The sequence below is a fragment of the Seriola lalandi genome, unplaced genomic scaffold, assembly GCF_002814215.2.
Source record: "Seriola lalandi dorsalis isolate HSWRI2012SDOR001 ecotype SW California unplaced genomic scaffold, Sedor1 jcf7180002054062, whole genome shotgun sequence".
Classification (NCBI taxonomy): domain Eukaryota; kingdom Metazoa; phylum Chordata; class Actinopteri; order Carangiformes; family Carangidae; genus Seriola; species Seriola lalandi.
The window spans coordinates 653,862-679,195 of NW_019524615.1; the positions used below are offsets into that span (position 1 = coordinate 653,862).

Consider the following 25,334-nt stretch of genomic DNA (forward strand, 5'->3'; position numbering starts at 1 on the left):
GAGTATAGATGCATAATATTCACACCACTCTCACAAGTGCATGCACCCAGGGAGAGGTGAGGTCAGTATCACCTGCCTGGTGGATTTGCTGTCCCTTTGCTCTTTTCATTAACTGCTGAATTCACTGGCTTTCAATAGGCTCTTTCAGCGTGTCATGCTACACCGCCACTGAGCTACAGCCACGTTGCCACCCATCTTTCTTAATGGGGACTGGAGACTGTGGAGCTGCCTTGTTGCCATGGCAGCAAGCGCTTTCACATTCCCCCCACATAGCGTGGAGTGTGCATGTTGTTCCCTCCAAACTGGAGCGCGCCACAGCAGAGGCAGGTCTGCTCTCTCAGACAGGACCAAGCCAGGGTTATTTACCTCCCGCTCTGATGCCAGATGCCCTCTTAATCCCACCACCCACACTCCACTTTCCATTCTCTTTATTACTAATGCATAGTGTTTCCCAGTGGCTGCTCCCACATACTGAACTTTGCTCTCACACCTACTTTTTTTTAAATATTTCTTCAATCTTTGTTGGGGCAGCTGTGGTGCAGGAGGTAGACTTGGTTGTCCACCAATCACAGAGTTGGTGGTTCAATATCCACCTGCACCTGTCAAAATATCCTTGGACAAGACTCTGAACCCCATATTACTGCCAGTGGTCTGGTAGCTTGATGCCATTGGTGTGTGTGTGTGTGTGTGTGTGTGTGTGTGGATGGGTAAATAAGAGTCAGATTGGACACATGAAGACATAGCTCAGTTTTGGTTGATTGTGTATCATCAATGAATGACAATGTTTAGTATGCAAATGTTTGGGTACACCAGGCAAATTACATATTTCGTTGATTTTTGAAATGATAATAAGTAAATACAACCTCTGCAGTAAACATTAGACAATTAGGGTTTAGTTCAAATGTTGTTTCTTTTTATTTCATGAACGTAAAAATTAGGAAAGAAAGAAAAAAGTCAGTGTGGCCTGTACATAAGTATGGACACCTTTCTACTTGTTGAGCACTCAGAGCTTCATTAACTCATTAGACCTTAACTGACTGTTTAGAACTTGTAAGGCAGGTCAGGTATTGTCAGCTGATGACATTTCCAGAGCTGATAAAGTCTCTGACTCTTCAAACCTTGTGGTAACACTAAATAGCTACTGGCTCCTCTAAACTAACTGGCTGTGGTTCTGAAAATGAAGCTAATTGATGCCTACAAAGCAGGAGAAGCTATAACTGGTACCAAATGTCCGAAATGTCATTCAGAAAAGTCAGTTAAGTGGAAATGTACAAGACAAAATCTGGAAAACCAAGAATACTTTCAGAAAATAAAACTGCATCTGCTGGGCAGAAAGTAAAAAAAACCCACATAACCTGCAGAAAGGTTTAGTTGACACAGGAGTAGCTTGTGCACTCTTCCTCTGTGCAGCGCTGATGCACAAACAGGGTCTAGATGGAAGAGTCATCAGAGAGGAACCTTACCTCTGAACTCATCACAAAAGTCAGCATCTGAAGTAAAAGCAACATCTGGATAAACCCAAGTCGTTTTGGGAATGAGTGCTGTGTAGAGATGAAGTTAAAATGGCCACAATCACCAGAGGTGAGTCTGGAGAAATAAAGTAGCAGCACTTGATGAAAAGAACACCTTGCCAGATAAGGATGTGGAAATATTCTGCTTTGAGATTGTGTGGTAGCCAGTGACACAGGAAACATTGCACAGATAGAGGGAAGAATAAATATCAGCAAATTCTGGATGAAAATGTCCTGTAGTCAGTCAAGAAACTGAAACTGGGAAAATGAAGCAGAGTCTGAGAATTCCTGAATGAAGAATTTAAAGTGTTTGCAAGCCAAGGGGTGGGGGCCGGGGGACCGGAAGGTGTTCAAAAGCAACACTGCATTTGAACAAAGACTATTAATGTGTATTTGCTGTTACAGGGCTTGTATTTACATTTTTCACTTCAAAAATCAACAAAATATGTATTTGGCCCAGGGGTGTTGGCAGGGTTTTCTCTCTCTTGAAGGTACCATAAGTAGTGTCTTGTAAATCCATGGGAGCTGGGCACCTTTAAGCATATGACAATTGAGTAAAATCATTAATTCACTCAGTCACCTATTATTGTTGAGTACAGAGTTGGATGGACTTTTTAAAAAATTCTTAGAACCACATTGGAGCCTCTGTAGGGGCTAGCGTCCCCCCTCTGAAAGGGGCAAATGGTTTAGTCCACTTGGGATAAAAATAGTTAGTCGTCGATCACTTATGCTGATGCTGAGGACTTCAGGTAACTTTAGTAACATGTATGTCATTTAAATTATGTCATTTAAAAAGAAAAGTACAGTAAAGACAAGAAAGGCAGAGTGAGACAGTAAACAATCAAAGAGAAAGTGTTCAACACCACTTGTTTCAGAGTGGTTTAATATTGGTATTGCTAACAAGCTAATATTATAACTGCTTACAAGTTAAGCAGCATTGCTTTCTAGCTCAGAGTAAGCCACTGAGAGTGGATCAGCTTTGGGGGATCAGTTTTCTGTTATTATTGGGCTGCTATCAACAACATTTATTAATAATCTGCTGATTATTTTATTGAATTGATTAATGGTTTGGTGTTTGAAATGTCAAAAAATATGTAGTGAGAAGCTATAGTTACTCACCACTTTAATTTTACTTACAAAACAAGTGATAAACTTGTTATGATACATTATTATAGATGAAAGAACCAGCACACAGATGTGTGCGATTATGTAATGAATACTTTCACTTTTTATAGTTTAATTACATGATACTACTTTTGTGCTTTTAATCAAGCACTATTTGAAGTATTAGACTTTTACTAAACACGGTACTTTTACATTGTGGTATTGCCACTTCAGAGAAGGATCTGACTGCATCTTACACCCCTGTCGTAGTATATGGAAGTAGTATGTGTAGAAAACTCTTTGAACCGGTGTTCCAGGAAATGTTTGAAGAAATGATGAATTAGCTCATTAACACAGTGGTAAAGAGCTTACTATTTCCTATTTGTGACTGTTTGCATCATACATGCTTCCCTCTTCTGTGTGTGTGAGGATCAGTGCTACATGTCTGGACATGTCTGCTGCATTAGAGGAGGCTCACTTAGCCACAGTGTGAGTGTATGGTGAGGATACAGAACAGAATGCGGATAATGATGCTTGGATAATTTGTTTGCCGGACACAGAACAGTTTCAAGGTAATATGATTCATCTCTACAGAATTGAGCTCTGTGAGGTCATTGTTGAAAAAGTTCCCGCAAGAACTTAAATTGGAACTTGTGTTTCCCTGCGCAGAAAAGGTCATACAGTGTTACAACCTGCAGCAACTGGTGCCCACTTGAGTTTTTGTGGTGTTTTCTGCTGAAGGCTACTGTCTGTGAGTGTATGAGTAAGAGAGAGCACTGAGAGACAGTGTGCACAGACATCTGTGTGTTTAAAAATGGAGGAATGTGGGCATAATGCATTGTTGATTTGTTGAGACGGTGAAGTAGAGAGCTACTGCTGCACGTCCTCTTACCATTACTATTGGTATTTCCCTACTAGTATTCACACTTCCACCACCAGGCTACTACTGCACTGCTGTTAGTCAGACACTCATCTGCTTCCGGTAGTTAATGTTTGTAAGACGACATATGTTGTTAGGGTTTGGAGCCCTCCCTCTCATTATGTGTGCAACACACTGAGGAATGTTACACTTGTAGCACAGCCCACAGTTGTGTGTGTGCTCAGAATAAAAGGACACATGCAACTAGGCCAGCAAAACCCCCGTTGTCAAGTTGGAACACAATAATCAGCATCCAGTCGTATTCTGTATAACTGTCAACAAAGATTAAATATTCCTGATCGGTGTTGAAAACTCTTCCTGCAGAGAGATGCAGGGGAAGTCTTTGATTGAAGCACAAACAGCAAGACAGATTTGACAGATCTGTCTTCATGCTGTCTCATTCTTGATCTACTCAGAGCAGTGAGCATTTATTTTTTTCTCCATGCAACTCGAGCTGGATTTGTGAATTCTCACAGGAAAGCTTATTTCAGCTCACTTGGCTGACATTAATTCTGACCTTCAATTTACAGTGAACCATTTCAAGGCAAGGAAACCGCAATCACTTGTAGATGCCCTTATGTTTCACAATGGGATTCTGTCATGTTGCTATCCATTCCCTTGCCTGCGGGATTGTGTTGTGCCTGAGGTTTACATTGGCTTGGTATAGCCTCTTTGAAGAAATATGAGTCACAGTAGTAAGATGAGGCTGTAGCCCCTTGGCAGGAAAGACACACAGCACATGTGTTCTCAGGTTCAACAGCTGGGGAAACACATCTTAGCACTTGTGTGGTTCAGTGTGTGTGTGTGTGTGTGTGTGTGTGTGTGTGTGTGTGTGTGTGTGTGTGTGTGTGTGTGTGTGTGTTATCTACTGTAGATCACATGTGCACTAGATCTATGTCTTCCAGCTTGCTGCAGTTAACAGCAAACAGCGGCTATACAGAAGCTCAAGAAATATATACCTACCGTACAAAACATGTTCCCTGGGTTTGACAGCACGGTTTTCATACTGTAACAGATTGGTTGGGCTCAAAAGAGATCCAGTTGGATTGAGGAATGAAGAAAATATTCTCTAAATAATACTTTTATTGTTTATAATTTCAGGAATAATTAAGTAATCCCAACTTTTTTCTGTCTGATTTATTCACAACTGCACAAGATTCCCTTTAGGTATGCACATGAAAACTCTTCTAGGATGCAGCAGTGAGAATGTATAATCCCCACCCAAGAGGCTTTGCAGGTGTGATACTCTTCACTAAAGGCTTGTCGTAGCGTGTGATTTGATGTATTCTCTGTGTTTCCACCCAGTCTGCAGTCTATAGGGTGGAGGGGACACCCAGCTTGTCTCGCCTGCATGGGGACAGATAGCTGGCTGGCCTGGTGATGAGGTGCCTGCCTGCAGCCTGGCTCTCTCTGCCGCGTGCCGTCCAGGATAAGGAGGAGGCTTTCGGGTGAGGAGGGCCCCAGTGCCAGGAAGGGGGGGGGGGGTAGAGGGGAGGTGGGAGGGGGGTTATCAGCACTGCCGGACTGCACTGAGGGGGAGGCCTGGAGAAACCTTGGGGGGGTGGTGGCAGGTTACTCCGTGTCACTTTGCAGCTGAATAGAGGCTGAGACTCTGTAATTGTAGGGCAGCTCACAGGGCAGATTAGGAGGAGATTTGTCTCTGCAGGGAAAATGCATATGAAAATGAACAAGAACAAGGCAGTGCATTAAAACAGCTTTGACGTGCTAACACACTGAACAATTTAATCCTCTGTCAGTTTGTGTGCGTGCATATGTGTTAGTATCTACACATGGTTGTGCCAATGTGAGTATCCCACAGTTATTCACATTCATGCAGTATGTCTGTCTGAGCAAACCCTCTCTGAATCTCCAGCTCTCTCTTTCTCTCTCTCTCTCTCTCTCTCTCTCTCTCTCTCTCTCTCCCTCTCTCCCTCCCTCACCCTCAGTCTGTTGCTCCCTCCCCCTCCTTCCCTCTCTGTGTGAGCGTAGTCTGGGCGCTGAGCCAAGTAGAGTGTGTTTTTTTGAATGAATACCTGATGCGGCTGATGAGGCTGGCTGGGGGAGGAGCTGTGTCAGTGGAGTACTGAGAGAGAGAAAGAAAGAGGAGGGAGGGAGGGAGGTAGAGAGGGAAAGAGAGAGAGGCAGAAATACAGAGAGCAAGAGAGAGAGAGAGAGTGAGAGAGAGAGACAGAGAGAGAGAGAGAGAGAAGCAGCCAGGCGGAGAGGGAGCTGGCGGTCTGGTGGCCTTGCATAACACACGTTGAAGCAGCCTTGCACGCAGGACTTGCTGTGAGCTTCAGCAGTGGGGAACTTCCTTTACCGTCAACCCGCAGGGGCAGCGTAGCTTCCAAACCGGAGAGTCCAGAGAGGAAGGCAGAGCTGGAGCAGCTACAGCACAGGCTCCAGGAGAGGAGAGCGGCACAAAGGAGAGATTCAGGAAGAGGAGTCCTAGGAAACACGTCTTCAGCACATATACACACAAACACACACACACACGCACACACATACACACTCTGAGAGGCAGGAAGAATCCTTGGACATGCTCTGCAAGCAGTGGCTGTGGAGAGACTGGTGAGCTATTCTTAGTACTCTAACCAGAGGAGGGGAGGAGGGTGGGTTGTCTCTTTTCTTCTTGATTTGTGGCATAGTAGTATTTTCTGCCCTGATACTACACTCATGCGCTCTCACTGTCATTCTAAAGCCCCCAGAGGCTACAGTCGCAGCATCTGTCCAGAGTCACAGTTGTAGGACTCTGCAGCATTGATCCTGTTTGGTTGTAGTGGCGCTCGCTATGAGGTACGCTTGCATACATGCTTGTATACTGTGTGTATCGGGCAGTGATGCAGAACTCTGAAGTCATTGTGAAGACAAACAGCCTTGAACCCCTCTGCCTGTTCTTACTGTCTGCTTTAGTCTGCCACACGGTCGGTCCGCCTCTTAAAGGCACAGGCACCACTGTTGTGCAGAGAAGGGGGCAGTAAAATGGCTCTTTTGGGTATTAGAAAAAGCAGTACACTGTATTGATCTGCCGTGTGGTTAAATCAACTGTGTTTTTAAGTGGGTTGAGGTGAGGTCTTCTTTATATGCACCGAATCACTCATACATGCATGTACATATTGTCCTCAACAGTACCTCCCCCTCTGTTTGATGCTAGAGCTCAGATTGATAATGATGTTTTTGTTTTCTATATATAGCCATTTGCTTTACAGGGTATTCACTGTGTATCAATGACTGGTCCAGCAGGTGAAACATGATGTATGGCAGCATTGACAACAGGTTTAAAACCCAAGGGACACTGCATTTGCTTTTTGTGTGAATTTTTTACAAAGAAGCTCCATCTCAGGACACTGTTGCCTTTCTCTTGCCTCCCCGCATCATTGTGCTGCAGAGAAATGTTATTGCTATGAAGCCGTGGATCAATGCGAGGAGTAAATAGTGGGTCTGCGAGCATGAGAGAAGACTCAGGGCTCAGGTTGAGGGGGTGGAGGTGGGGGGCCGGAGGAGCTGGTAGCTGCTGCGTAAGAGAGGCGATGTAACTCCGCTGGGGGGCCTCTCACCTGGAGACAACAGAGAGGAGGCTGAATGAAAACATCATCTCATCTAGCACTCCTGCGTGCGCAATGATGGCAGACACACACCGCCACACCAACCTATTTCTGTGGTTTGTGCAGCTTTTTGTGTGGGAGTGTGAAAGAGGATCACATGCGAGGCTGGCTCTACCACTCTGTCTGAGCTGAAAAGCATCAGTGTGATGAACGGAACAGAGAGCGTCCTGTCCCCCCTCGCTCTCTGTTGTCACCCCTCCATACATGTCTCAGAGGTGACAGTCCTGGGCCAGGGGACTGACACGGGGATCCCATGCTGTCTGGCTTGCTGTGACAGTCATGTCTTGAAAGCTCGCCTTTGTTCTCCACAGGCCGTATATTTGTTGGTGTCAGTGTTCTAATAATAGGCTGACGCTGGAAAATCTAGAGAGGCTTTTGGCTGCTGTGCTGTGTGTGTGTGTGTGTGTGAGTGATCATGTGCAGAGAGTGCTGTGTACAGGTCAAATGAGGAAAGGAGTGACACTTTCTTCAAGAGCATCTTGTTTTATATTTAGTCTGTTGACTCCAGAGCTGTGTGTGTGGTTTTTTTTTTGTGGCATTCAGAAATCAGAGCAGGCTGGCTTTGTCTTCCAATGCAGCTGTAATCATAGGAGGTACTTGTGCTTCAGATGTGATGTCATTACAGTGTTGACACGGTGTTGCTGAGGTGGGGTTGTTGCCGCTGAGCGATGCATCGCTCAGCGGCAACAACAGTGGCTGTGTTGCTGATCGGGGATCTCTCAGCGAGGCGGGGGCTATGGTGCTCTGATGCTGTAGGCGCTGTTCAATGTGGGTCAGGAGAAGCAGCACTCTGTCTTCTCCCTGTTCCCTATTCTATCTCCCTCTTCTCCATTCCTAATCTTCTTTTTTCTCACCCCCCCTTACTCCTTCTCCTCCTTCTACACAGTTCTGTCATCTTACATTGCCTTTCTCCCACTCCTCCCCCTCACTCTCCTCTCTCTGTTTCTGTTTCTCTCCAGCCCTGCTGCTGCTTTCCTCCTTTGTTACATCTGGTGGATCTACCAGGCTCTATGGTTAGATGAACTGCACGGTTTGAGGTACGCGCTGCATTTGGATGCAGTGACCTTGTCAAAGCCAGCGTTAGAGGTAGATGCATCTAAATACAAACTGACCAAGGTCGCCTTCTGTGTTTTTTTCCCCTCGTTCTTTATGTAACATGTCTGTGTGTCTCTCCGCTGTAGTGAACCTCCTCTGTTATATGAAAATACAATTTAGCACTGTCAAATAGCCTGGCTCCTCTGAATGGAATGTAGGGGGGAGAAAAATGAATGGATGGATGTATGAGTGTGTGTCATACACTCCATCTCTGTTGTGCCTCTGGCTAATGAACAACTCAGAGTCCTGTGCATTGACCCACAGATAAGCCTGCTGGAAAGAACAGTAAATCTGAAAAAGAAACTGTGAAAAAAAAAATGAGCTCACGGGAAGCAAAAGGTTGTATGTTAATGTTGGTTAAATAATCGATGCATGGCATATTGTTTGTGTTTACTAGAGATACAGTATGTTAGTATGCATACACATGACTCTGTAGTATCTGAAACGATATGTTGGAGTAGCCCTGCAGTCAAACACTACCGTAGCTGCTGTTGTGGCTTGTTGACATGTTTAGGTACCTTTTACCAACCCACCTTCTATACATCATCATTTCCAGTAACCTCACAGTTTCTAACTGGGAATAAAGAGTTTGTTTCAGTGTTTTGACCTAGCCTTCACTCTGCCTCTCGCTATACCAAACTCTTAGGAGGGCCTACTTAGTCATTGTTTGTTGTCCACTTTGAAACACCACTCAAACGGGGTAGAGCGGAAACCCATTGTTAAAATATTTTCAAGCACTTTAGTGATCGCAACAAAGGCCCAGTTACGACTCTTGCAGAATGTTCCATAATGAAGTTTCAAGCCATATTGTTTTCACTTCATTTTTCTGATGTGCCCACTGACCCAGAGTTCCTGTCTGGAGGTGGATGTTATATTTACAGTAGCCCCACTGACTCAACACAAGGCCTGGGAGTGTTAAAACAAAGACAAAAGCACAGGCTCCTCTGAGGCTGTTACTCTGTGCTGTTATCCTTTCACTCTGCACTGCTTTCTTACCCTAGAGCCTGGAGCAAGATAACAGCCAACAGCAATGCACATACACTCACCTTGTACACATGAGTACTCACACACACACACACACACACACACACACACACACACACACACACACATACACACACACACACACACACTCAGACACACAAACAGGGCAACTCAGGAAACTCCTGCCTGGCGTTGAAAACATGAAAGAGCCTCTTCCACATTATGTAAATGATGACACACAACACTGTACTCTACTTTCCTGTGTGTCATACGTCATTACTAATGGGAAGGCTGCTTGAGCTTTGACAGATAAGAGCGTGTAGATCCTCCGGAGTCATCTTTAGTAGTTGGTCTTGGAGAGACATGTACAGCGAATGGCCTGCATGTTGTGTTCAAGTGTATTAGAAAAACACAGATCAGATGCAGTGGTTACACCAGGTACCACCTTGTGGCAAAGCAAAGTATAGCATGAAAGCAGATACATTTTAAAGAGTGAAGTGTTTAGGTGTTTGCTGTTTTGCATTTGTAACCCTGCAGGAAAATGTTGTGAACATGGTTCATGAACACAGGCTGTGCTTTCTGAGCTAGTTCTGCAGCGCAATTAGACTAATGAGATTGAATTGAATTTTAAGCCAAGTCAAGTTAAGTCAATTTCATTTATATAGCACAAATGCAGAAGAGGGCTTTAAAATCTGTAAGCATATCATTAGGACCTTTTAATTTAATTGCACATTACCTGGGTGTCTGATTTGAGCTTCTCTCTGCCACCAGATTACTGCCGACATCGTGGAAGAGGTGGATCGGTCAGAGATGATTCCTCATGAAGTCTATGGAGCTCATTTTCTGAGCTGGAGTGACTCCGTCTTCTCTGGTCTGAGACCTGGAGCTGTGTACCAGTGAAAACCAAGAGAGTCAGAGCCACACAGTGCACAGAGAGGCCAGCCTCTGCACATAACCACTGAGTGGAGGTGAGAGAGCGAGAAAGCGACCTCAGAGGAGCTTAGACGTTGTACTGGGAAATATTAAAACCACGCTGGCACAATGAAATCCAACCAGGAGCGGAGTAATGGATGCCTGCCTCCTAAGAAGCGTGAGATCCTCGCTCTGGAGCAGAGGCCAGTGGTAGTAGCCGCTGCTACGCCACCAGCCGCAGTGGTAAATGATAGTCCCCACACAGAGAACTTAGCGTGGCTGGCAAGTGTAGCCAGTGAGCGCTGCAAATCTAGGGATGCAGAGAGCCCAAGATGTCCCATCTCCTCTACTTCCTCCTCCTCTCCTTCCACCTCTGTTCCTTCCTCAACCACTCCTCTGTCTGCAGTGCCCCTGGCCTCTCTACCTGCAGTTTACCCCACAGCCCTTCCCCAGCAGGCCGGGACTATCCAGTTTGCTCAGCTGGGACCCAACGTTCAGTTCATCAGTTCTGGGCCCTATGCCGGCTACATCTCCTCTCACATCATCTCAACAAACGCTAGCTCTGTGCCTAATAGCACTAACATAGTAGGACAGCGTCCGCAGCTGGATGGTTACACCACTGCCCTGATCTCCCCCAACACCAAAGGGGAGCAGCAGTTTCAAATAGGCCTCTCCCCGACAGAACTGGCACCTGTGTCGCTACCAAGCTCTCCCCAAGTCACCAGCCAGTACATCCACCTGGACAGCAGAACACCTCTGACTGTCAGCGGAAACTCTGTCACCTCACCCACGGCGCACCTCCAGCTCCACCCACACACAGCCGTCCTCCCTCAAACACTTACCCTTGCTCCCTCCCAGCTGGTGGTTCAGTATGCGGATGGTTCAGTTGGAAAGAAACCAGAGGGGCATGCTAAGAGTGTACTTAACGGGGAATTGGAGGTTGTCAAACAGGCAAAAGCCCACAGTCAGGCAGCAAACCATCAGCAGGTCCAGAGCTATGAGGCCAGACATATACTCCTGCCTGCAGACTATGGCCAAAATCCTGCAGGACTCCAGACCTCCTTGGTGCTGGTGGCCCATCCTAACCATGGAGCTGAACATGAAGCTGGCTCAAATAAGATCTCCTTAGTCCAGACTGAGAAAGGAGGCATCTGCTTGGGGAAACCAGTGTCCAGATCTTCTTCTTTCACCTCCCTCTCCTCCTCAGAGGTGGTGAAGTCTGTTGCTCCTCATACAGTCATCCAGACCACTCTACCCCCTGAGGAGCTGCCACCCAGTCTCTATTCCTCCACACAGCCGCCTATCATTGGTTACATAACCAGTGCGAATCAGCATGCTGTCAGCTACCACGCTGCACTGCCCCAGCATCTGGTCATCCCAAGTGGCCAGTCCCTCCTCATCCCAGTCAGCAGTGCCAATAACGGCACAGAAATAGAGGTTAGTCGTACTGTCAGCGCCCTGACTGCTACCACTACCCCTCAAATATCCACCGCCATGCCACATGCCTATCTGGCCACAGCCCTGTCCAAGTGTGAGGCGCTCGGGCCAGATGGAAATCAACCACCCCCTGCTGTCGCACAGGCTCCAGTGCTGCCGGTCCTGCCCCCAAACCCGGCTCCTGCAGTGGTGGCAGCTCCCTCCCCAACTCCTGCTCCTGTCCCAGCCCCAGCCCCTGTTTCCATCCAAGCCTCCCCCTCCATTTCCTCCTCCTCTTCCCCTGTGGCACTCCCTCCGTTCTTCATGCGAGGCTCTATCATCCAGCTGGCTGATGGGGAGCTGAAGCGCGTGGAGGACCTCAAGACAGAGGACTTCATCCAGAGCGCTGAGATTAGCAGTGAGCTGAAGATTGACTCCAGCACTGTTGAGCGTATTGACAGTGGGCAAACTCCCAATGCTGTGGTCATACAGTTTTCTGTGGGAGAGCTCAAAGCACAGGTGAGATATTCCAGATTCATCTCTGTTGTATGATTAATCATGAGTTTAACTTTTTAAGGTCATTCTGTGTAGAATTTGAAATCTCAAGTATTTGGCGCCCCCTAGTGGTAGTAGTGGAAGAAAAACCTCTGTGGCAGACAGCAGTGCTCATAGAGTAAATAAATAGGCAGCAGAATTATATAATTTTTCCAAACGATGGTGAAATTGATGAAAAAATTTACTCTAAAATTGACCAGTTACAAACCGAGGTGAACATCCCTCACTCACAAAATGCCTTTAGCAATAAAAACATTTTCAAACTCCATCACTAATGCAGAAGTAGGACAAACGAAAACCTTCTTACTTCAAATGATTTTTTTTCAACCTACTGCTAATGTCCACTGCGAGAGCCTGACTGATACTGGATTATTGAGTATTCAGTTATATTAATGATTTAACATAAATACATAATCTCTTCAATTTGGTTATTTAAGAATTTTGACCAAGATATGTACTAAGTGTGACATTCTGCAGTTTACAGAAATGTGAACTTGTCAGTGCTGCTCTGATCTGTGATGAGCTAAAAATTTAAAAAGCTTTAAAATATAACAGTGTCCGCTCTAGACTTCACCGGATTTCAACATAGTAGTCTCTTCTATTCAAGTGTCCCACTAAATCATGACAGTCTGACAGTGAGGCAGCATGCACAAGACCAGGATCCTGAAACTTGAGTAGCTAAATAGAATTGAGGCACCATTATTTTATTATTTACACCCAGGCTTTTCTTACTGTGACATGTTCAAATTTCCTCTGCAAAAAGGGACAAAATCAAATTATTCTACATTCTAAAACAGAATAATTTGCAAGACGCTATAATCCCTTTCAAATCCTTCACATAGTAGATTTGAAAAGTTCTGTTCTTTTTGTACGTCCTGTGTTTTACAGTGAGCTAACTCTGTTTGTTGTGCACGTGCTCCTATGCAGGTGTGTGTAGAGGTGCTGGTGGAGTACCCCTTCTTTGTATTTGGTCAGGGCTGGTCGTCCTGCTGCCCAGACCGGACCACCCAGCTGTTTGAGCTGTCCTGCGCTAAGCTGTGTGTGGGCGATGTGTGTGTGTCGCTGACCCTCCGCGGCTTGAGGAGTAGTTCGGTAACAGACAGCCAGGCTTTGGGGACTAAGCTGAAGTCGAGTCACCTCTCTGACTCCTGTCACAATGTGGATGCCGCTGTAAGAAACAGTATGAGTCCAAACGCTGCAGGCAGTAACAGTGGCCTCCTAATGAAGGCTTCCAGTGCAGACAGGCTGGAGAGGGAGCAGGTAACTGGACCAGGACCAGGACTAGAGCTACCACCAGGACTGGGACTACTTCCAGGACCAGCGGAGGGGATCTATGGAGCTGGACCAATGTTGACAGTCTCGGGAACTGGAGAAGTAAGACAGGAATCAGTGAAAACAGACATGCCTGCGCTTAACAAAATACAATGTGGTGATCCAGAGAGACCCTCAGTCCGGAAGAGACGCTGGTCAGCTCCGGAGAGAGACCAGACTGAGAGAGCTGAGGAGGAACCTCCTCTGACTCTGCCCAAACCCTCTTTTGTCCCTCAGGAGGTTAAAATCAGCATAGAGGGCCACTCCAGTACCGGGAGTGAAAGGTGCTTGAACAAAAGAGTAGACTGTTGAGAGAACTTTAAGGAATTTTAAATACCAGTGGTTTGCTTTGTGTTTATCCCCTCTCTTTTCTTTCTATCCAGACTACTGTAATATAGACTGAGTTTACACAGTATTTACATGTTTTCTTTTCTTTCACTTAAGTCTGATATCTACGATGAAGTACAGTAGAGCACCTTCATAAGTGGTATCACACATGAGATCAGTGCAATCAATGCTGAAAGCAAAAATGAATGCAGCGTGAATGTTGAGTATGAATGGCAGTCAGTCACCTGAGAGACGTTTTACTTTGACATTTGATCTCTTTTGTCATGTGGCTTGAACCTGTTGAATGCAGAGCAGTCAACCATTCCTCTTATCACATGAACAAGCACAGACCCCGATGTCAGCATGTGGAAAGTGGGTGCCCATATTTTGACCCTTTCTTTGTTTCGCTGTTAAATTGCTTTGTTGTTAATTTCAATAACAATGCTCAATCATCACGGCTGTGATTTACCCTGCCTTGTGTGTCCGATGAGGATTTTGAGTTTTCTGTTATTAATTTAGTTTTCATTTTCATACCATAACAGATGTGTGCTACCACTGTTGGGTTGTGCCACTTTGTCTCCACATGTATGTGCCTGTGTGTTGGTTTTGTGTGTGTCAGGTGTGTGTGTGGCTGGTAGCTGTGAGCTCAGTTGTCTGTGCAGCCTGCAAATATAAAAAAGTGAAAAGGCCTGAATGTAAACCACTGAATTTGTCCTCAGTACTGACTCATGACGTCATGTGTGTGTCGTTTCCTGCACCAGTGATGAGTATATGCTGAGAATTTCATACCAATGCTTTTGCAATATGTGGGTGACAGCAGTTGCACATGGGTGCATTCCTCTGATGAAGTTCCTCAGTCAACTTTACATTGATAGCTTGTTAGCAAAGTCTGGTAATTCCTTTCAAGGATAGCATGTGTTTTGTCTTTTACCCTGGCTGCTATCTGCAGCATTTCAAATATGTACAAAAAGGGAAAAAATATTTTGGTCTAATACCTCTGGATGGGTTTTTAGCTAATCTTTGTATGGACTCAGCCCGCATACTGCAATATAGCTACTGTAATTAATAGTTTTTTTGGCCACTTGGGGGCAGCACAGCAAATGGTAAACATAACATTGAGATATATATACATATATATATATACCTTTTAAATTTGATATGGCAAATTTGTTAGCCAACAATTGCGTAATGACACATCCAGCAGACACAGAGCAACATTTGCATTCATCTGGAGTCATGTTTCAGGCAGCCTGATGAATCAAAGTCCAGCTCATCCTACTTTTAGCTCTGTTTCTGCTCTGAGGGAAACATCTGGCTCTGAAGTCACACAATTCTCCATTACTTTTAGAGCTTCTTTACTGAAAACAACTTCCTGCTGCAGCTAGAAATTTGGTTGATGAGTGTGAGCCAAAAGAGTAAAAGTTGTGGGCCATAAAACCAAAACAATGAAAAGATGAAAGATGATAAGAAAAGAGGAACTGTTGAGTTCGCTAATAATTTTCTATGGATTCATCACCACGAGCGTCCCCTTTCACGTTACACAGTGCCATCTGACCCACTGTCAATATAGAAGAGCAACTTTAAATGCAAACACACCATAATATAAAAAGAAAAAAAAATCAAAAACATGACATAATAATTACTTATTGATGGAAAAATGTTAACTTCCCATTCTACTGATGTATCCTGTCGCTTTCTTTACAGAAACTATGGCCTTAGATATATACATACCTGGTTCACAGCAGCACATGGTTTTTAGGGTTTTACCGTTAAAACCTATTTTCCTCAATGATGGTATGCCTTTGTTAAGTCCATACCTGGTATATCAGAGTACTGCTGTTTTGATTAAAACAGCTTTCTTTCTGTTAGTAGATTTGTTTCTTAGAGTAGAGCCAAAATAAAAACCCTACAGTTCATACTCAGGAACAGTATGTGTCTGTATGTATGTGTGGTGTGTATGTGTGTATGTGTGTAGGTCTGTGCATGTCCACAGTCACATGTGTATGTTCTGAGCAGCAGCACTTTGATGAAGCATCCAGCAGGATTGTGGTGTTGGTGGCGGTGGTGGTGGTGCCCCTGTTCCTCAACTATTAGATATAACGGGAATAATAAACTGACTGTTTCTCATCATATTATGTCCTACAGGTTTATCCATGAGAAAAAAACAATATATACCGGGACAGGGAATGTAAACACACATCGGGCAAACTATCTCAACTTTATTTTTGATGAATGATAGAGCTACTATTCAGAAAAAGAAAGAGAGAGTTGTAGAGTTAACTAGCCAGCTAGTGTCGATCATGTACAGCAAATTGTATCCCAGAAAGTGTACAGTTGTGTGTATAGATATTCTAACCCTTATGTAGCCTATGTACTGTATGTGCCACAGCGCCTCCTTCTTCAATCATTCCATTAACTCACCAATATCAAGTGATTCTGCTATTGTTCATTGTCAGTTCAGGTATTGATCTAATGTTCATGAATGTGCTACAGTTCTTTGGGAACATCTGCATAATTTGGCCTCCTCAGAATTGAATTTGATTTGCACACTGTAACATACAGTATGTGTGAATATGAACTGCAGTTTATCATAATAGCCATTAACCTTTTAGAGCTCCTGAAAGGTGTTTTGTTGTAAACCCAGTAACCAGACTGTTCTCTGTCTATGTGTGTTTGACTGCTCAGGCTAAACACTGCCCAGTGACTGTTCTCCTCCAAAAAGATGTGGTCTTATATTCCTCACTTTTACAAAGTAGAGCTACTGTTTCATCAATTTGTCTTTGTAGCCATTCTTCTCTGTGTGAGCCTGGCCCGTGTTTGTACTTTCCTTAAAGGAATTGTTATTTTTCAAATACAGACCTGAAATGACACCATGACACGGACAAATCTATAAAATGTTGGATTGATGCTTAAAGGAAACGGCTGGTGTTACTCTGCATTTTTCTTGTTGTCAATAAATCCCGCGAAAAGACCAAAACCAACGATGCATTAGTCAAACTACTGACTTCCTTACCCTCTCTGTGGCGCCCAGCTCCAAGCCCATTCATCCCTACTGAAAACACAAATATTTAAAAGCTGCAAATATGTGATAGCACTATAGTTTTTAGCAAACATTATTCAAACAGGAACAAATAATGCATTAGTTGGGGACTATTTTAGCTGTGGAGTGATACATTACAGCATGAAAATAAACTACATAACCCATGTTCATGTTTTTCGGATAACAGCGAAGATCGAGGCAAAGAAGTTTGGTGGATCAGACTTCTACCTGTTAATACATGTTAGCTTAATCAGTTCATTGTTGGTTTTAGTCTTTTGTTGCGATTTATTGACAATGACAAATATATTGAATATTGCCTGTCGTATCATTTACAGTCCTTGCACACCCTCACAGTTATTCTTGCCAGTAAGATCTCTGCTCAGGTTGATGCTGGCAGGAGTTATGCTGTAAATTAAACAACAACTCAATAAGTATAATAAAGCTGGACATTGTTCTGCCCTGAAAAGGAGCAGCAGCAGTCGAGCACAGTCAGCGTATGCCCCATACATTGCTGAGCGGAGATCTAACCAGGCAACATCGGTGAAAACATCTGTGTGGGTGGACCACAGACGTCTAGGGGTTTCAAGTTAGACCCTCATATCAGCCTGTTGGAGAGGCTTAATAACATTATACCCCTTTTCTGAACTAGACCCATTCAAATATGTAATTTTCAGAGCGTTTCTAAATAATGTTGAATATGGTGTATAAGCACCACCTTGTGGTGATCTGTGATTTGCACTTTGACATATGGGGGTGGGGTGTTTTAGTTTGACTAATACACATCAGTAATGTACAGCATGTCTGAGAGGAATTGTACACTAACAGTACATCTCAGTGATTTGTAAATAGCCAAAGTCTTCCATTATAATGTTGGTATGATCTTGTCGCCAGTTGAGAGGATAAACACTGATCCCCATATACAGACCTTTGAAGTGAAGTTTCAAGACTACATCATCATTTATTTGACAGAAATACAGGACATTGCTTCACAATATATTTTATTTTGCACTAGCTCAAAAATCCAGGAAATTATGGGAGAAATAAGACTTAAAAAAGAAAAAAAAATGTTTTTGTAATTCGGGTCTGTTTGTTGGATAAATCTCAGCTAAGATACAGTATGTCCTACGTACAGTATGTAGTAAGTATCAATAATGTTCCCTTATTTTGATGGTGTTGAGATTTGCTAGTCAGAAACTGTTAAATCTTTACTTCAAATGTTTGATTTTACATTTGATCAAATATATTCAAAGAAATAAAGAGTCTAAAGAAAAAAACGCAGTATGTCTCTTTTTTATGTTTTCCTTCCTACAAGATTCAGGATTAAGTGCGTGTGTGTATGAGAGAGACAGAAAGAGTGACAGGGACAGAAAAAAGAGGGGGAGAGGGAGCTTTGGCAATACTTTGAAAATGTGGTTTTCCAGCTGTGTGACTGTGATACAGTGAATGCCTCCACTGGAGATGTGCCTGATAATAGCTTCCCTTCCACTCTCCTGATTTGATATTTCCAACAATAAACATCAGCCTTGACAAGATTGAACCGGGGACTATTTGGAGAGAGTCTACGCAGAATTTCTAATTTCTGCAAAAATAATCAATGATGTTTTTCCTTGTGTAGTTTTGTCGATTACAGCCTAGAGGTAGGTCTGAAAGATCAAGTGCTTCCCTGCTGATGGTAAGAGGCTCAGTGATCAGAAATCATCAAAACAATATGAGCAACATCATTTTTAGATATTGTTGAGCTGCTTCAATGATTCACAATATTTTTTCACGTGAAGTGTGCCCTACAGGCGTTTAGTGAGGCTGCCCATTGTGCCTCAGATTGTGTTGGCAACATGCACACGGGCTTTCACTTAAAGAGAGGAAAAGATTACATGTAATTCATTTGCTTTGTGTTTCAAAATGATCAGGTTTTCTACCTGTACGGCTAATAGAGAATGAAAATACCTCATAGATGACAAACCATGTTTTCATTCGGGCAAATAATGGAAATATCAAAGACTAATCTAATCTCAGCCAGCAGCAGTCTGATTTACATTTCTATGGTTTGCACTGCTCCAATTTGACCTCCACTGACTGTTTGTACACCTTTATAAACCAAATATTAATGCACAAGCTGACTATAAATTTGAGCTACCTCCATGGATCTGATACACTGTGCACATATTATGTTTGAAAGTGTACATTCTTGCTTTAGTGGTGGATGGAGGGCATGCATTATACTGCATTGTACTGTTATGTAAGCTGATGCGAACACTGTGTATGTGTCCTCCCGTATTAGTTTTGTAATGGTCTGTTTCCTTTTTTAAATGGTTAATGCTGAGAACACTAGATATGAACATATTTTGTATAAGGAACATTTAAGTTAGATGTACAGTATGAGTATGAGAAACATAAGAATCTAAAATCGTCCAAAAGCAAAGAACTTGTGATGCTGTAAGGTCATGTGGTGTAACGTCTGGGGCTGCTACACAGACAGTGAAATGGAGAGACGACTGGATAAACCAGTGAAATTTTATGTCTCAGAACAGAAAACACACACTTCATAAAACTTGATATTAAATATTTTGTGGCTTCACAAAATGCCCCATCGATATCCCATCATGTCTCATCAATCTCCCGTCATGCCTTATAGATTAAGAGAGCATATATTACCACAGCTCTAACTCTCGGTTGACTTGTGTTTTCTTGTATAGGGCAGGTGACTTGTAATGTTACAAACCTGCAGCTGCACTAATGACGTTTGAGAGAAATAAACTACAGCTACATAGCGCCTGGTATAGATGGCCCTGTTAATTTCTACGGTGTTGTAAAGAACGGGAAATTAAATATCAAGTATCAGGCTGAACAAATTGCTGCCAAAAGGAAACTTGGTTTTGGCTATAAATACAGAAATCATTCTTCAGATCAGAAAAAAATTTAACAATGCTGTTATTTTAACACCACACAAATATACTTAATTGAATTTGTCGTCATCATCAACGGTTTGAAACTAACCCCCAACTCACTGCTCAGCAACATTCACAATTGTGTGTATCAGCTGTGTTTTAACTTATTTTGACGCATTCTGAAATGACTTTGACCACCACAGAGGTTTGTTTAAGTCATTGCCTCGAGAGGCTGCTGTTCTGCACAGGGTTTTACAGTGTTGCTCCTCCAAACACATTCATTTGTTTCTACACTGCACCACCTGGGGGAGCAAGAGTCCTTCCGCAGAGGAGGACACATCAGCCTGGGAAACTATTACGTTATTGGACAGGACTGACCAGAAAAGAATTTGGAAAGAGGTGGCTTTAGATACTATTAGAGATATATGACATCTAACTCTATAATCTATATTTGTCTTGTGTTGTACTTTCATTCATATTAAACTACAAAAGAACATGAATAGTACATGTATGTACATGTATGTGTATATGTAACCTGCACTATATAAAAGAGCGATGTGCTATTAGTATTAATAAAACATAGGAAAATTAACTGCTTGGTTTGGGCACAGAACTGCTGTTCTGTATCTGTATCTGTAGCACAGATGAAAATGTGATCATTAAATCTTTTCATGTGTCTTTGCTCTTTTAGGGGCTCATGTTGCAGAGCGCAATGTAAGGTTCAGTTACCTAATAAACTGAAAATGAGAATGAGTAATCAAACAACACTTTATTCCGATAAAACTTCACACTTGATACAAATAACAAAGATGACTCAAAGATGGCACATTAAAGGTACGTTTTAAATTCAGGGTACTGTTGATGCCCCGACCCCTTTGTTCTGCCTGCCAACATTAAATGTACTGTTAAATGCCAGTCCGTGCAGTAATGTACACAGTCTCAGACTGTCTGCAATGTAGTTTTGATATGGACGGGTTATCTTTTCAAGTCTGCTTCTCCTTTTAAGTCTTATCAACTGTCAGAAAAAAAATCCAAAATAACAGGCAAGACAGTAATAAGTTATTTATCTGTTATTTGTCTCCTCACTTTATTCTTTTTTTAAAATGTCATGTGGTGATTTAAATCAGTCTAAACAATTGCTCTGTTGCTTTTGCAATACTAATATCTAATATACCAATTAATCACTTATATACATAAACAATTGAAACATTAAGCTCTAATAAAATAATGCCAGTGTAAACAAGCTTCAGTATCACGCAACACCCAAATATTGCACATACATTCATAAATATACACATTAACGTTGTGCCTTTGTGTTTATGCATGTGTCTGCATCCTATGTGTGTGTGTGTGTGTATGTATAATAAATCTGTATACAGAACCAGGATAAATTAAATCAGGTGGGGAAAGAATTCAATAACTGAACGATAGGATGACATAAGAGGCACCTAATAAACGCGCGCATATGTACAATACCTCCACATATACACCTTCACACGCACTCTCACAAACAAACGCTCTCATTCTCACATAAGCACTTGTGCATAAATGTCAAGTCTCTTTGTGCCTCACTTACACAGACACATGAAAACGTTCAGTTGCAGAAACATTTAAAGCATTGTCTTCACAACAAAGTCCAGTCTGTCTTCAGCTCTGGTGCTTCATCACAATGGATAAACAATGTACATGTGTGTGTGATTGAGCCTGTTTAGTGTGTTTTGGTCCCACTCCTTCTGGTATGAACCTCGTTCTTTGGTCCCAGTCTGATTGGCGCTGCAGTCTTCAGTCTGTACTTTCAGTCAGTGTCGTTAACAGAGAGGCAGAAGATCTCCAGCCAAGGAATGTAAGGTCCAACTATAACAGATCTCAGATCTGATTTAAGTTACTCAGAAGGTGCACATGCCTCCCAAACCACAGTCCTCCAATCAGGAGCTGTCATGTCATCGTCTTATGCGTCCCCAGTTTGTTCAGATGTCAGCTGCTCCTGGTCGGAGATGTCATCGTCAGCTGGTGGCCGTGCCCGGTCAAAGAAACCACACTATGGGAATCATATTAACCCATTAGTGTAGGATTGGATAATTAAACTACCACAAGAAATGCTTTAGGAAGGAAGATGATGTGTGTATGTGTGTGTGTATGTGTGCGTGAGTGTGTGTGTGTGTACCTTCCACATGGCGAGTGTTAGCATGGCCAGCACCAGCAGCCCCAGCAGAATGGCCAGGATGATGACCCAGAGTGGAACAGCAAACGATACATCAGGAGTCCCCCACAACACCAGGGTCCCCATCTGCAGAATGCAGACAGATGGAGAAAAGTATTTATAAGAGCTAATGCATTTCCTTTCTCGCCTTTAATGCCTGAAAAACTCACACACTTCAGTTACTGTGTCCATTCTCCATCTTACCGAGGTGGTGTGTTGAGGCAGGGTGGGGGGTTGGATTCGGTACGGCATGGCTGTGACCATGAAGGACACGGTAGAGTTGAGAACGTACGGGTCATTACGCCGCTGTAAGACACATATTACATTATTCTTTAAAAGGTGACATTTAACCCATCTCATATTCTAATTATTATGTTGGTTTGTCAGGTACAACTCAGTGTAGTTCAGTTTGAACTGGACCGATGATTGGCAGTAACATGCCCAGACAAAATGGTAAATTGAACATGATCAAGAGTTCCAGAACTTAATGGGCCTTATTGTGAAATAGTTTTCTCCACTGCTGTTTCAAGGGAATAGAAATCAACTTTAAACCTTTGTTCGTCTATTTTCGTTGCACAACGGTAAATCACAGAAAAACAAGGACAAACCCTAAAAATAGAGTGATAAACCTAGGAAGGAAGTAAAGCAAAAAAAAAAAAAATCAAAAGCAAAATGATAGCTCAAGATATTGACCTGCAGGAAAGTATGTGCCCAGAGTCTTGAACGGATCTTGACCACTGCGCTTTGCCCACGATCCAACCGGCCAACCACACACGTGATCCTCAGACAGGAGATATTAGTGCAGTTCTGCATGAGGGGAAAGTCAGAAGAGAGAGAAGGAAAACATCAAACATCTGTGAATCACTAATGAACATTCGGTTGAGTTTGTTTTCTTAGGAGGATATACACATATGTGTGGCTCACCAAGGTTTTACCGCTATAATTCTGAGCTTTGCTGACGGCTCGTTTGTGGCGGTGAGGAGGAGCGCTGGTGTTCCTCAAGAAACCCAATAATTCAGGTGTGTCCTGGAGAGCAGAGATCTGACACAGACAAGGAGAGAGAGAGAGTTATGAACACTATGAAAATGACGAATCTACACTTCAAAGATGAATTTATTATATTTATTATTATGAATTATATTAGAGTATTAGTAGTAGTCTAAAAAGAACTGTTTCTTGTATTTTAGCCAGTTAGGCTTTTACATTGATATCAGATCTGAGCTTTTAGGAGTTTATCAGCTTTTTAGAGATTTGACCAATAAGATATTGTAAACGGGAAAAATACTAAGTTGTTCCAATGCTCACATTCCTTGGTGTTATTTCAATCATTCCCTCAACAGCATGTGTTTAGGCCTTGTGAGGACACTTATTTGTCAGAACATCCTGGTGAATACATACTGATGTTTTTATAGTGTCGTCTGTATTGCACATGGGCTCTGATGCAGCCCAGACTGCAAATGAGGAGATAGTGGACGTGGAGACAGCGAAGGCTTGTAAAGTAAGATTTTAAAGATGTTGTAAGGGATGTAGTAAAATAACACAAAATCAGAAGCTGTGGAAACAAATGACAGCTAGTGATCTGATCAAAAAGTGTTTTGATGAAAGATGGATTTGAAGACCTAAATTTCCTCATGTTACCGCTCACTCACAACAGAGAGAGAGAGGACTCACTGCGATAAAAGATAGATATTTTAAGCTTGATGGACATTAAACAGTAATAAAACATTTCAAATCAAAAGAGATGTGTTGGACATGACTTGCTTTTTCCTCTCTACTAATTTTGGAAGCAGAGCATAGCAACTACAGTTGTCTGCTTTTCCTCCTGCAGCTCAGTGGGCAGCAGCTCTGTCACTTCGGCCGGTGAGTCTCAAGTGACTGAGCTGCATAAACAGGCCACAGATAACAATAATGGTGCTTTGGACAGTGGTTTGAAGTTTGTAAATTTATTACTGTAAAAATAATGTTTAATTCAGTGTAACCTTGGGGCACAGAGGCTAAAAAAAAATGGCGTGCCACCTTAGGGGAGAGATGGGATCAATTCCCAGTAGCAGTGTCTCCATTTTTAACAACACAACTGGCTGGTGGGAAGCTGGTGAGGGATCATGCTCGTTTTTCTGCAATAGTCACTCATAAAGATTTGTCAGTCATGTTGCAGCTATTGGTTATTCTTAGTATCAATTTTTTTTTTCTGCATAATCATTTAGCCTGTGAGGTGTAAAAAATAACAGCTATCACAAGTTGCCAAAACCCACAGGGACATCTCAAAATTGCTTTATTATGTCTGGCCAACAATTTATTTTACACTTATATTGGCAATGAGCAAATCAAGAAGAAAATTAAGAAAAAAAAAATCTGACCTCTTACCATGTGTTGTATATCTGACTCACTTTGTTTTCATAGATGGTTGTAGCTTGCAGCATTTTACATTCAGACATGATTGCTCACTTTTTGAAATAACTGCATGTTTTCTTTTTGAATTACTATACAGATGAAATCATAGATATTGGAAACTTTTCCAAGTTTAATTTCTACTAATAAACATAATACTCCTCAGCCTCCTTGTTTCGAGCCAACCAGCCAAAGAACATGGAGAACAGCCAGAACAATGGGTACAATTATGTTTTAAATGAGCGGGTATAAATGATGGACCAATGGATAAATAAGCCGCTAGCAATGTAATAACTAAAAGTCTGATATTGCAGGAGGGCTTGTGGTTTAATAACATGCAAGTTTTTGTGAGTGAGAAAGACAATTTAGTGATTAGAAACACTATGAAACATATTCACTTCCTCTACAGGAAATATATTCATGATTATTTATTTGGTTTTGTATGTGTATACGTGTTTTCATGTTACCTGGAGGCCAAGTGGGTTGAGACTGGTGTTCGTCCGGCAGCTAATTGGTCCGTCAGTTTGAATCTCCATGGCATACAACAGGTTCTCGTCACGGAAACGGGAAGGCCAGCCGACCTGAAGCTCAGCCTCTCGAATACTGCTTGGACCAGAGTTATGAAGCTGGAGACAGAGGGAGGGAGAAGAAAGTTGTCAGTATTGTGGTCTCTTCTGTCTTATTAGTAGGTCTCAAGTGACTGAGGCTATAATCAGGTTATCCTAACTGTGGAATGAAGACACAGGCCACCTGTGTTTTAGTGAAGATAATACTAATGCAGCCTTCAGTCACTGGGGATTGAAACGCAAGACAAGCTAAACCTACAGCATCACCTGGCTCATCATTCCACATCTAAATGAGGATAAATGAATTATGAGCCTAAATGAACCATCAATTCAATAAATCCTCTTTTTTTACCCTGTATTTTCTCTCTCACACACACATACACACACATGGTCATTAACACTGAAGCAAGTCATCCAAACAGGACATGATCCTGGTGCTGCGGGGCAGGAATTCTATGAGAGCAAAAAAAAAAAAAAAAAACTCTGTTCTCTCTAACTAGAAGCAGCTGCCAACTG

At 42.7% G+C, this 25,334-nt stretch overlaps 2 protein-coding genes across 3 annotated transcripts in view; one reads left to right on the forward strand and one right to left on the reverse strand.

Moving 5' to 3' along the window:
- Positions 1–3,082: 3,082 nt before the first annotated feature.
- On the forward strand, positions 3,083–15,871 carry LOC111652778 (ataxin-1-like). 2 transcript variants are annotated; one of them, XM_087173174.1, is made up of 4 exons: positions 3,083–3,187; positions 4,840–4,982; positions 9,990–12,065; positions 13,029–15,871. In XM_087173174.1, the coding sequence occupies exons 3-4, from the start codon at positions 10,260–10,262 to the stop codon at positions 13,722–13,724; spliced, it is 2,502 nt and encodes an 833-aa protein (XP_087029300.1). In that variant the 5' UTR covers positions 3,083–3,187; positions 4,840–4,982; positions 9,990–10,259; the 3' UTR covers positions 13,725–15,871. The 2 variants fall into 2 exon arrangements, with proteins under 2 accessions (XP_087029300.1, XP_023258911.1); XM_023403143.2 differs by lacking the exons at positions 3,083–3,187; positions 4,840–4,982 and adding an exon at positions 5,970–6,105.
- Positions 15,872–20,418: 4,547 nt separating this feature from the next.
- The window catches only part of itga8 (integrin, alpha 8), a 37,958-nt gene continuing 33,042 nt past the window's right edge, over positions 20,419–25,334 (reverse strand). The window contains exons 25-30 of the mRNA XM_023403145.2: positions 24,720–24,878; positions 22,789–22,905; positions 22,558–22,671; positions 22,069–22,170; positions 21,829–21,951; positions 20,419–21,702 (exon numbers count right to left, since the gene is read on the reverse strand). Coding sequence (XP_023258913.1) covers positions 21,613–21,702; positions 21,829–21,951; positions 22,069–22,170; positions 22,558–22,671; positions 22,789–22,905; positions 24,720–24,878 — 705 coding nt within the window. The 3' untranslated portion in view covers positions 20,419–21,612. The remainder of the gene's footprint in view (positions 21,703–21,828; positions 21,952–22,068; positions 22,171–22,557; positions 22,672–22,788; positions 22,906–24,719; positions 24,879–25,334) is intronic.

Excerpts from the sequence above, each read along its gene's own strand:
- LOC111652778 (XM_087173174.1), top strand. The coding sequence starts at position 10,260 with ATGAAATCCAACCAGGAGCGGAGTAATGGATGCCTGCCTCCTAAGAAG. Across the intron at positions 12,066-13,028 it reads TGGGAGAGCTCAAAGCACAG|GTGTGTGTAGAGGTGCTGGT; the intron begins GTGAGATATTCC and ends GCTCCTATGCAG.